Here is a 12831-nt window from a genome sequence, read left to right as displayed (position 1 = left end):
GCGAACAAGCCGCTGAAGCGAGGGGCATCTATTAAACATGACACTGAACACTTAGCAAGCAAATATGAGCACATTTCTCGGCTAAGGATGAAAGATGCTGCTCCGTCCTTCTCTCCGGTGATTAAAACTTAGCGGAGGGATGAAGTAATGGCCAAAGAAGAAGCTGTAAGAATTGGGCTCGGATTTGTCTCAGACTTGGTAAATGGTGCTTTTCTGTAATCGCTCTTCTGTCAGCAGGATTCTGCAAAAACTGGCCAGCAAAAAAAAAAAATAAATAAATGGAGGGGTGAATCATGGGTCGACGGAGATGGAACTAAAACTCCAGCCATCCATTTCCTATACCGGTTATCCTGTTCAGCGCGACTGCATTGGCTGACTTGGTTTGAACTACACCCTGAATGCGTATCCTTGTTTATCACAGGGCAAGCGAGACAGCCAAGTGGACCACTACACTATAGCAATCACTTGGGGAATAGATTGAGTGAGTCAAATTTTACACAAGAGTAATAATTTTCCCACTGAGGCCATTTCAGTTCATTTCACCGGGAAAAGCATGTGACACAGAGAAGGATTTTGTTTCTTCTTTCAAATGTGTGAACTTTTGCAATTTCCATAAATTTGAAACTTTTTAGCTTCATCCATTTTCGATGCCCCCTTCAGGGTTATTTGATGGAAGAGGAAAAGCGGATGGCCAGTAAAATGGCTTTAAAAATTGGTACAGATGCTAGAGGAGGCGGCGCGTGGGTGGCATTCACACTCATACGACTACAGACACACACACACACACACCATGGGGTCTGAGTTATTTCTGCTGTCAACAGCCTCAGAGCGTAGCTGCCGACCCAGCAGCCTATGTAGTTGTTCCGAACAGAAATGCACCGCTGCTTCAAATGTTACGCTGTGAAAAAAATGAGTCATTACTGTGACGTTATCGTGAAAAGTTCAACAAATAAACTGACCATGTGGGTAGAAAGCTTTGGTACATATCCCCTGCGCTCCGCATGCAACATCATGGTATCCGATTCATCCCTGTTAGGACACAATATTTGCACTATTTTAAAATCAAGACGAAACAGATGCTTGCCATTGAAGGAAAAACAAACCCACCTGGGTCCCTCTTCCCCAGACATCTGTTTAGAAGTTTCACTGTCAATACTCAAAAACCTTACAACACTTTTAATCGCACAGTTTTGCTCCAGGAGGATGTTTATGACTCAACAGTGCCCCCGTGTGATAATCCATCAAAATGTAGCTGGTGATGCTCCTGGAAAAAAAATTCTTCTGAATCTCAATTTTGTTTAAACAATTTATAATATTTAAAGGACAGAGTCATTTACAAATTGTAACAGTTAAGGCACAAGTTCACATTGGCCCTCAATAACCTGTCAGTACATAATCCAATCACCAAAATATAAACAATATTCTGCTACTGTAGTTGTTCTCCTGTTTTTGCGTGACACAAAACACAAAACCAAAAGGACTACGACAAGTCTGTACAGGTCCAGGGTGGGCGTATCACATTCGGAACACTCCGAAACGGGTCTTCTTCGTTGGTGCGTTAAGTGCGGCACTCAGACTCAGTCCCAACACCAGGCGAGTGTCAGCAGGATCAATAATTCCGTCATCCCACAGTCTGGGGAGGGGGAAACATGAAGCGTTGTAATATTAAGGCTACTCTGATGCTTACTAATGATCACTGAATGTAAAAAGTCTACATCACACATAGCCACATCCCCAGTTATAAGAGGGTGTGCACACTTGGGCAACCACTTTATCTCAGTTGTTTAATCTTACTTCCCCTTTCAAAAAGATTGTTCCTCCCAATGGAGTTGGTACAGGTTATAGGTCACAATAATGGTGAATTATTTGTCTTAATCTCTTTTGTTTTTTGGGGGTTTTTTTTAATCACAACAACTGGTCTTTGAACAGGGGTGTGTAGACTTTAGATCACCTGTATTCAAAGCAAGTCAATTAAAAGTGAAACTCCAAAGTGTATTTTTTTTTTTAATTAAATATTTTCATTGATATATGGTGGGTGGCAGACAGACAAACAGACAAAACATGAAGGCAACAGATAAACCATTCTTTGTTTCTGCTGTTGTTTATTGTGGGTGTAATCCTACTGTTGGCCACTAGTTGGCACACTCTTGTTTAACATTGTAAATTTGAAAGATAGACTGAAAACAGGAACTATTTCAAGGTTAGCCTAATTTTTTACCAAAGAGATTGAATATCTCAATCCTTTCCCATCCTGCTTTGTACGCCTACCGAAAGCAACAGCTGTAAGTTTAAAGTGTACGTTTTTACGTCTCTTTTCCGGTATCTATTGTATAAAGTGTTTTATGTTAATTTATTGATTCCATTTTGTTGTATCATGGCTATTTTGTTGTTTGTAAAGTGCTTTTTTTTACAGCTCTAGCTGTTATGAAATGCGCTATATAAATACTATTGTATTGTAATGTATTGTATAATTTACGTCTTTGGGCATGATTATTGATGTATATTGTGACATGTTATTTTTGTTAAACTGGAAAAAAAATAGATTTTTTTTACTGCAAACACAGAGAGCAATCCGTGTAATGTTACACTGTTTTGGACAGTAGTCTCAAAAATGGCTTGCTCTCTCTGTCTCAAATATTTTTAAATCTGTTTGTATAACCCTAAAGTGTGTTCAAAGACCTTGCAAAAAAAGGTGCCAGAAATGCTATAAAATGTGCCTAGGATATTTAAATAGGGTAATTCTATATCACAGATTTCACTTATTAAGGGGGTGGTCTAGAATCTAACGCCTGCGATGTACGGGGGTTTACTATATTATTATAACAAAAGCTAATTTTAAAATATGAACAAATTGCAGATTGACTGACAAATTACATTCCATTTCGGGGGTTCCACTGTAACTGCAAAGTGGCCCTACATATCACACAAAAAAAAGTGGCCAACATTACCTGGCACTGGAGTAGTAGGGACTTCCTTCTTCTTCAAATCGCCGCACTATTGGATCCTTCATGGTGGCTTCCTGCTCTGCTGTGAACTTTTGAGAGGCCAAAAATGAGAAGACTGTGGCCAAGTGTTCCATTTACCCCCCCAAAAAATTGCACCAATTTTGGTACGATGTGGATATTATGTTTTAATGTATCTCCTCGTTGTGTTCACAGAGTATAATGTCTATTCATCTTAATCATCAGTACCAAGATGAGGTGTCATTTTGCAGCTATTAAAGCTCTCGACACATCCCCCACAGGACATCTAACGCCTTTTAATCGCAGCCAACGACAGCACTAATCAGAATCATTACGACATTAAGTAATGGTGTAATGGTGACCTTTAAATAAAAGGTGTCAAGGCATTATGTTTATGCTTTTGGCACGCTACCCTGTGTAGCTAACACAAGGCTTTTGTTACCTCCTTTCCCTCTCTGGCTCGCTGATCCTTGGTGATGGTGGCCAGGACGGTGGCGGCCTGTTCTCCGCCCATGACGGAGATCCTGGAATTTGGCCACATGTAAAGGAATCGGGGGCTGTGGAAAGAGACGGCCACTCAGTCAGCGTTTTTTGAGTAAGGCTATGATAATGACAGGAATGGGGTAAAAAAAAAAAAAAAAAACCAGTTTTAGAAAACCTGGTGGGACAATTGCCGGCAAGGTAAGCCTGAAAGCACTTTTGTTAGACTGCGAAAAAGAAACATTAATAAAGCTCTAACAAAGCACTAGTAGTTAATCTGCCAGTTACGGCACAACAATACCCGCCTCGAAAATCATCTTACCTGTAGGCGCGTCCGCACATGCCGTAGTTGCCTGCCCCGTAAGAGCCGCCGATGATGACAGTCATCTTGGGTACATTAGCGCAGGCAACAGCAGTGACCATCTTAGCGCCGTCCTTGGCGATACCTCCGGCTTCATATTCTCTGCCCACCATGAAACCTTACAGGGAAGGCACCTATCAACTTCTAATTCAACGGACAGTGCACCTCACTACAAAGTAATGAGAACTTACATAACTTTTTTTCACTCAGTTATGCATTTTTACTAAGTATGACTCGTTCTTGATGAATCACGACTTTTTGTTACTTTTTTTTTTTTAAAGATTCCTTTTTAAATAATGGGTTTTTCCAGAAAATTTTTGAGAAACTTTTATTGCAGAGTAATGCAACTGTTTTTTGAAAGGTTTAAAAATAACTTTTTCATGAAAGATGACTTGTTTATAAAAAATGACTTGTTTAAAAATTTAATTTCTCTCTTTAAAATGACAAATTTACTTGAAGATTTTTTTCTTGAAAATTTCAAGCTTCACATATGCCTTCCAAGTCCAGAAAAATAGTTTTTTTCACACAAACAAAAACAATTGACAATTGAAAAAAAGATGAAAAGATAAGAGCGCCATTCATTTAACAATGTTTATTTGCACCTTTTCAGGTGTAAACCAGCAATGCACCAACTTTGTGTCTGTTATTTTCACAAATTACTGACCAAATGGCTTGCTCTCTTTCCCGATGCAATGTTAATGGCTGTGTTCTTTTTTGTTTTTTTTAGAGAGCCAAGAATTTTGCTCAACGCTAGCAATGCGCAGCCACTTAATGAACACACAACAGTAAGTTCCCACTCACCTGTTATGTTTTGCAGGAAAATAAGTGGAATGTTTCGCTGGCAGCATAACTCGATGAAATGCGTGCCCTAGAAAAAGAGAAGTGGATAAACTAAATTCACAAAAGACGTGCTCTTAACGTCTTTGTTTAGAGGTTCTCTTCTAATTAGAATGTGTTAACAAAGCAAGGGGCTAATCATCAGTCACGTCACTTTCCAACAGCACGGATCGTTTCTTTGCAGCCTTTCACTTTTGTAAAAACACAAACATCTCTGAGTGAAGCATTTAGTATCGCAGAGGGCCGCCTGCATTTTCGGCGATGACAGCGCCTTCTCCAAATGCGGGCGCAGTATTGATTTTCCTCGGATGTGCTTGCCGAGCACATTTGAGGCGCCGCGCCCGTCGCATACAACAGCAATCACGCTGATAAAACACCCAATGTTCGCACTTTCACACTGAGACGGGAAAATGAATCAGATTCCCCCCCCCCCCCCCTCCAAAATCGAACGCCAATTGTGCAAAGCGTACGAGTCTATAATGACACATTCAACACCTCGTCCATTTAAAGGGCGGTTACAGTTCAGCTCTGTTCACGGCAGAATAGCCTGGAAAATTAAGTGAACGATGTTGAATGAAAATGGGCCGTGGCTTTCAAATGCAACGCTATTACGATAGTATTCAGTGGCGCTCAGGAGTGGGGCCAGACAAACGCAATTAGAGAGCTTATTGTAGCGGGCCCTCCACTAAGAAGGGTCACAACAAATCATCTATTAGGACGAGGCACTCTCATGAGAGGAATATTGGTATTCATTGTTGGAGGCAGCACATATCCCATGGGAGGGGGCTTACTCGGCTAATGCGTTTAAGTCCTTGACACTTCAAGAACACTGCGGTCTCACTCTTTGAAAAACTTTCACATGACTGAGCCGCTGAGCCCGCTTAACAACTTACAAATACGTTACCTTTTTTGCAGATTCTGAAAACAGCACTCCGTTGTTGCCGATTATTCCGACGGGGTAACCAAAAATCCTGGAGAATCCTGCAGGGAAATATTCACAGTCGAATGACAGTAATACAGGCTGTAGATTCCATTAAAAGACATCATTCCCGTCACTAAGTGGGAAATCAACAAGGGGCTGAAAAATTCATCTACCGGTAATTCAAATTGACATTGAAATGTAGAATGCGACATAGTCAGCCACTGACTGACTATGACTCGTCACTCATGCTTGGTAGAATTTTGTGAAGCTGTCGTAGTGAACGCTTGAAAGAGTGCAAGTCAAAGAGTTTAGTAAGTTAACAACTCTAATTGAAGTATATAAAAAAAAAACGTTCATAATTCATTTGCCTTTATTTAGCGTAAGCCTAATTCGTAAAACCAAAACATTTATGTATAGTAAATTTGACATTGTTTATTGTTATATAGATGAATCCATCCATCATCTAAACCGCTTATCCTCACGAGGGTCGCGAGCGAGCTGGACCCTATCCCAGCTGTCTTCGGGCAGTAGGCGGGGCACATCGGTTGCCAGCCAATCGCGGGTAATACAGATTAATCTCATGTTAAATGGCAATCTCAATACTGAGGGTAAAAATACTGCAATTGGATTACTTTTAAAATCATTCAGCCCTAAAACCAACCTATGTTGGCTGCATGGAAGTCAGGTGAGAAATAATTTTTTTAAAATTGTCTAATTGTCTTTTTTGAACGTACCTGTCACAAGCGTGTCTCCATAGAATGCCTTGAATTCATCAAATTTACTCCCGTCAACAATTCTGGCAATGACCTGCGAGCCAAAAAAACACATTGTGTGTACAAGCTGAGGGATCAATATGCCGATGAAAGAGATGACTTCAGGGCTAGAGTGCTGCCTTGAGATGTGACTTACAAGGTTTTCAAGATACAAGGCAATTTGTTTGCTTTGACTAGCAAGCACTACAGTCATCTGACTTCAACTTATTTACTTAAATCTGTGTCCTCAATGTACCTCTCTGACGTCAAAGTTCCGTTTGAGATTGTCTCCAACTATGCCGTAAAGTTCATCTGCAGGATAAAGAGGCGCTTCGGTGGGCTCCGTAGTAACCTGAAGGACAAGACAACACGACATCAACTTGTCTCGCACACACCACACAACATGTGTTGTGTCCAGATAATTCTAGACTTACATCAAGATTTTTCTTGTAATTGAGGCTTCGTACGGCCTTTCGCGATAAATGAAGAGCATGGTTGTCGTCTAAAGCGTAATGGTCCGTCACGCCGGACTTCCTGTCAAATAAGATCAGGCACAGTATTTCACAGTAGAATGTGTTTCATTTCTGCAGTAAAACAAACAGCCGTGGCACACAATGTGCAATGACAACGATGGCGCGGCGTCGCTGCAAAATCATGGCTGAGTGGCTTTAAAGGAAATCCGCTGAGTAAACAATGAGCACACTCACCTTGTCATTGCACTTTCTGTTGTTTTAGTAATTTTAGTAGCCTACTTATTATTTCTTTACTTTGCTTTTAAATGTCTAAACTATTTTGTTTGTAAATGGTTTTGAATGTTTCTCTTTTAATTACAGTATGAGAAGCACATTGAGTTACCTTGTGTATGAAATGTGCTATAAAAAAGAAAGTTGCCTTTTGCCTTTTTCATGGCACTGTAAATATAACCGGAGCGGGCACAAGAGATAAACCCGGGTTTCTGGGGACTTCAATAAAATGTCACTAACTAGAACATTTTAAAACCTGGCATCACAAATGCACACATGATGTCAAAAGTGCCATTTTCAACCTGCAGTGAAGATCGGCACCTCCGAGGTCCTCAGCGGATACTTGCTCTCCAGTAGCAGCTTTGACCTGAGAACACACAAGCAAAGTGATTACTTATTGAGTACTGGCAACCAGAGGTGGGCATTCCGTTAGACTGACGGAAGGTCCGTCAGCCCCTACCTGACGGATGCCCGATTTTCTGACAAATGACGACTGATGACAAACTTTTAAAAAAATGACGGGCTAAGCACTGACTGAAGTGGATTTTGGTCTGTCAGTGTAATCGTCACTAACCAAGTCAAGTAGCGATGGACCGCTTTTGGGCGTTGAAAAGAAAACATAAAGTACCAGTGGAGGTCCACCGAGGAAAATAGTTCCTTGCTTCCTGACGATGATGCTTTCATCTGCCATGGCGGGGACGTACGCTCCGCCGGCAGTGCAGGACCCCATCACCACGGCAATCTCAAAAATAAAAGACAGCATTTTCAAAAGCGCTAATCATGACGTTCCACCCCCCCCCCAAAAAAAACTAATTCCTGAAGTGAAACATTTTCAATAACATCAGGGAACAGCTGCAGTATTACCTGTGCTATTCCCTCTGATGACAGCCTGGCCTGGTTGTAGAAAATACGTCCAAAGTGATCTCTGTCGGGAAAAACATCTGCCTGTCTGGGAAGATTGGCGCCCCCTGAGTCCACTGAAGCGATCAAGAACATCATATGGTGAGCAAATGATGCAGACACAGATATTTTTAAAAAGAAAAGTTTTCATCTTGCACGTCGCTGAAAACGGGCCCGCCACACACAAAAGTGCGGCCGAATGCAACTGAACTGGAGAATTGCAAACAAATCACAGTCGGCGAATCACACCTGGCGACTGACCCTCCCTCATACAGCAACTTACGCCAACAAAAAGACGGTGATCCCTCGTCTTCTTATCAGGAAGCAACGTTTTGAGGCTCCACACATACTGTACCGTGCAGTATAAGTCTTTATTGAACCACAAACTATATACGGCAATTGCAGAAGAGTATATTTAAGATGCTGATGGCAATAATCGGCCAACTCACTGACCACACTTGTGCATTTCAGCAAGAGAGGCTCTCCATAGTTTGCTTTTTTTGGCCTGACATACATCTAAAATAAATATGGTTTAGCATGTTATAAAACATTGAGATGCCACCAGGCAGGGCTTCAAGAATACTTGACCCTTTTTTCACAATTTACCTCCTGGACTTGAAAACTGAAGGCTTCTGAGAGCCTGTTTTACAAAGCTACCGCTAACAAAATTTGTTACGCCCATGTGGGAGATGAGATGTTTCATTTTGCGCTTGGCCAAACCTTTAATGAGATTCCAAACTTACCTAAGTAGATGCAGGGCAAATGGTTCTGCTGGGCGATTTCTTGTGCACGAAGATGCTTCTTGACTGTAACGGGGTAGTACGTTCCGCCTTTGACTGTGGCATCATTGGCAACGATGACACATTCTACCCTGGTTAAGAAAAATAAACATTTACCCGATTATCACCCGACACACCTGTGTGGCATTAAATGAGAAAAACATTTTTATCCATTCATAGGCCAATTTCATTCAATTAAGCTACAAATGCTTTTACCCAGAGTTTATATGGCGCCATGGTCACCTGGGGACATTGAAATGTAGGACTATGCGCCAGCTGCATATGCACGGTAATTTATTTTGTCGTTTTCCATGATCAGAGCAAGTGGGAGCATATAGATATGAAACAGAAGCGGCCCCAGGATGGAGCCTTGGTGTACTCCGCATGCAATTTATTGACCCAAATATTTTCCTGTCTTTTAAGCAAGATTAAAACTAATAAATAACTGATTTCCACTTTTCCGCTGTATCGAATGCACCGCTGAGATCCAATAAGACTAAGAGTGAAGTTCTGCCATGATATGATTTGGTCTAAAACCTGACTGGCAGACATCAAAGCAGCTATGCACAGTTAACTCACTCACTCACTGTAATTGACAAATTTACTTGTCTTTTCACAGTCCAGTCCAGCCATTCAATCCAAGGAAGTTTTGGGGTTTTTTCAAATTTCACGTTAGGGTAAAAGAGGGTCTGAAAATGTCTGGCAGTGAATGAGTTATAAACAAAACAAAAAAAAATTGCTGTTGAAGAAACACAACCTTTTCAATAATTTTACAAAAAAAATAACTATTTGATGTTAGCCTGTAATTGTTCATTAACACAGCAGACTTACCCAGACACCCGTCCAATCCCAGTAATCATCCCGCCAGCTGGCACTTGCTCTTTTCCATACAACTCGTACGCCGCAAACTGGGAAAATTCTAAAAAAGGAGTCCTGCAGAATAACCAGTTGACATCATTAGGCAAACACTAAGCATAGAGTAGAAATTATCAGGAGTAAAGTTACACGTGGAAAGAGTTCATATATTTTGAAATATTTGTGTCTCACTATGCCTTGATTTTAGAATGTGTACAAAAAGCAAGAATGCAAGCATATCGAGTTGTACCCTGGATCCAGGAGTCTGTCGATGCGTTCTCTGGGTAAGAGTTTACCACGGGAAGTGTGAAGTTTTCTGGCTTTTTCTCCTCCACCTCCAATCACAACAACAGAATAACTCTTGTGTGATGTGATCAATCCATTGCATTGTGAAAGTCATTATTAGGACATATTCTCTCATGATACAACAAACTCAGAATAGTCAGTCAAGCTCTTTGGTTTTTCTTAATGAAGACACCATAAGTCTTTCCAAATATGCCTGATTTTACAGTGATGACAAATGAAAAGCAAATAACTGCAAACTATATCGACTAAGAAATACATTTGACATTACAAAAATCCCCATACCATAGTTCCATTTACCATCAACGGCAAACGCTATAACCAATTCCCACTCACCTAATTTAATCATCTCTGTCCGGCTTTTTAATTCATCAACAAGAGCTTGCATGCGCTCATAATTCTCCTGTAAAACAAAAATTACATTTGTATGTTGAATCTTATGGCTCCTTGTCCAGACAGTATCAAAAATTGTGCAAATATTAGAGTTGTTGGGGGTTCGATCCCCCGGCATTGTGACCATGTCAAAGTGTCCTTGAGCAATACTGAACCATCAACCACCATGCGTCATCAGTAGGTAAATTAGGTAACAGTGTGAAGCGCTTTGACTCCCTAAAGGTAGAAAGTGCTATGTAAGTGACAGTCCATTGACCTTTCTAATACAAGCGCACCAAACTGTCACTGTCCTGTGAAAAACACGCATGTCAATTTTTGTCATGTTTTTAAATTTGCACGTTAATGGGGTGTCCGTAACGCTGAAAAATTAACATCATGACTATCGTCTACCAAACAGCATCAGTATTACTAAAAGAAATGTAAATGAAAAAGAACTATCACATAAACACACAATCAAATTACGAAATAAAAAATATTAAAACAGCAACTTATACACACAAGGCATTGTAAATGTCAGTTCAAGTTTTGAAACCCACTCACAAAAATATTTGAAGTGTTTCCCTTACCGAAACACACTAAAACATTAAGAGAAGAATGCAATTCGTTGAGAAGATACTGGGAAAACGGAATTTCCCCTTGGAGAATAGTGACATGCAGGGGGAATACAGCAGCCGATTCACAGATAATAATAATAAATGGAATAGAAGAAATACTTTGATTTGTCAGGGGCACTTTGCTTCACTTTTAAGATAACTAAAAGCACGGCTTGTATGCGGTTTGAATTATTTCTTTTTCCTAGTCAGTCAACATTTTGACCTTATCCTGGGACGCGTAGCTGCTCTTGAATATTTGCAAGGTTGCCGCTAACCAGTTGACGATAGCATGTAGCTCACCTGATAGTCGGCGGAGTGTTTGTCAGGTTGAGAGCCGAGCCGGGCGACTTTGTCACCGTAATACGATCTCGTCCAAGCCAGTGGGAGGCTCCTGCAACGGAGCAACAGAGGCTTGACCGTCTGAAGAAGCATGTTGAGACCAAGTTTTGACTCAATGCTAAGTTTTTTCCCCCTTCTTGCTAGCCTAGCCTAGCCTAGCCTAGCAGCGGTCTTGCTTTCTGGTTGCTGTAAGCGCCAATAGAAATTCGTACCACCCCCCAGTGGCATTGTGATGCAGTGCATTCAGACGCTGCTTAGAAATACAAAAAATAAAGTGAAAGTCATTCAGTACTTACAGTGGTACCTTGAGATACAGTTAACTTGTTCCATGACCATGCTAGTTGCTCAAAACACCCACACCTAAAATCATGTTCCTTACTGTAATTAATAGAAATAAGGATTGTATTTTTATATTTTGCCAGCAGATGGAGGCGCAGCACCTTGAAACACACGGTGCCTCTGTCGGAGCAAATGCAATGAACAGTATAAATCATCATAATACAGTACCTGTAAAATAACTAAAGTGGACTCCCGCATACGCATATAGAACCCGCGGATTCACCTATTCTTGGATTTTATTTTCCCCATGCATTTTTGAAAGTATTTGTAAATATAATGTATGTATTTTTATTTTATTTATTTATTTATTCCTTCATTTATTCGTTTATTTGTTTGTTTTGTTTTCTTGAGGTGATCCTGTTTTTCGTGCAAAACGCTTAATGGGGGTTTATCCCCGTTTCTTCCAAGATTTTTTGGGGGGATAAAAAGAATCCGTAAACCCCTTCCATCGCAGGTTCTGGATTTGGAGTCCCTCTATTTCGCAGATTTTTTTGTTGTCACGTTATAACTCGAGTTTGTTGTTTTTTGTTGTTTTTTTTTTTTTGCATGTAACTCCCGTGTTGGCCACTGTGACGGCACACTATTGTTCGTCACTGTCAATTTGAAAGAAGTGAGAACAAATGGAAAAAATTGAATTTGTTTACTGCAGGGGTCACCAACCTTTTTGAAACTGAGAGCTAGGAACTGATCAATACAAAGTGCTACCAGTTTGATACACACTTCAGAAATTAAAAACAATGCTCAAATTACATTTAATAATAGTATTATATGTATGTATGATTATTAATAATTGATATTCATTTATGTGGAGACACTGGTCGTGTTAACGATTTATCACAATAGAGCAAGCTTATTTGTTTATATTTTCAAATGATCACGCCTACAACATTCCTGATAAGTTATTCTTAAACAGGCCCACGGGCTACTCATGTGGCCCTTGGGGGAACCACGTTGGTGATCCCTGGTTTACTGTAAACACAAATAGAGCAGTACACTGTTACGCTGCCTATACATTTTTCTCTTATCCGTTGCTCTTGTGCTCTCTCTATATACTATGTTTTTAAATGTGTTTGTATTATTTTAAAGTGTGTTTGAATACTTTCAAAAAAATAAATGCAGTAAATGCTAGTCTCTACAAACTGGCGGACATTAGTGCAATTGTGCAGTCCTGCACCTGAGCTCATATCGTGCAATACCCAATATTCCCCACTACTGTAATACCGTGCAATACTCAACATTCCCCACTACTGTTAGTCTAGTTTTATTTTTATC

At 40.4% G+C, this 12831-nt stretch overlaps 1 protein-coding gene across 1 annotated transcript; it reads right to left on the bottom strand.

The window, feature by feature from the left end:
• Positions 1-1292: 1292 nt before the first annotated feature.
• Positions 1293-11446, bottom strand: mccc2 (methylcrotonyl-CoA carboxylase subunit 2). Its single transcript, XM_086032099.1, has 17 exons — positions 11182-11446; positions 10232-10298; positions 9843-9927; positions 9569-9670; positions 8702-8829; positions 7923-8035; positions 7687-7800; positions 7361-7425; positions 6750-6849; positions 6572-6667; positions 6298-6370; positions 5546-5622; positions 4606-4672; positions 3766-3922; positions 3406-3520; positions 2949-3034; positions 1293-1633 (listed from the first exon to the last, which is right to left on the bottom strand). The coding sequence occupies exons 1-17, from the start codon at positions 11311-11313 to the stop codon at positions 1516-1518; spliced, it is 1695 nt and encodes a 564-aa protein (XP_085888225.1). The 5' UTR covers positions 11314-11446; the 3' UTR covers positions 1293-1515.
• Between the last annotated feature and the right edge of the window lie 1385 nt (positions 11447-12831).

Source organism: Filicampus tigris, chromosome 5 (assembly GCF_054856515.1).
Source record: "Filicampus tigris isolate MCC_2025a chromosome 5, RoL_Ftig_1.0, whole genome shotgun sequence".
In the NCBI taxonomy this organism is placed as follows: domain Eukaryota; kingdom Metazoa; phylum Chordata; class Actinopteri; order Syngnathiformes; family Syngnathidae; genus Filicampus; species Filicampus tigris.
The sequence above is the reverse complement of the archived record's forward strand: the minus strand, read 5'-3'. Positions and strand labels throughout refer to the sequence as shown.

Bases quoted from the DNA above. Each gene is read 5' to 3' on its own strand.
- mccc2 (XM_086032099.1), bottom strand. From the start codon at position 11,313: ATGCTTCTTCAGACGGTCAAGCCTCTGTTGCTCCGTTGCAGGAGCCTC. The intron at 9,928-10,231 runs GTGAGTGGGAAT...TTGTGATTGGAG, and splicing joins GACAGAGATGATTAAATTAG to GTGGAGGAGAAAAAGCCAGA. The intron at 6,850-7,360 runs GTTGAAAATGGC...CTTATTTGACAG, and splicing joins GGTGCCGATCTTCACTGCAG to GAAGTCCGGCGTGACGGACC.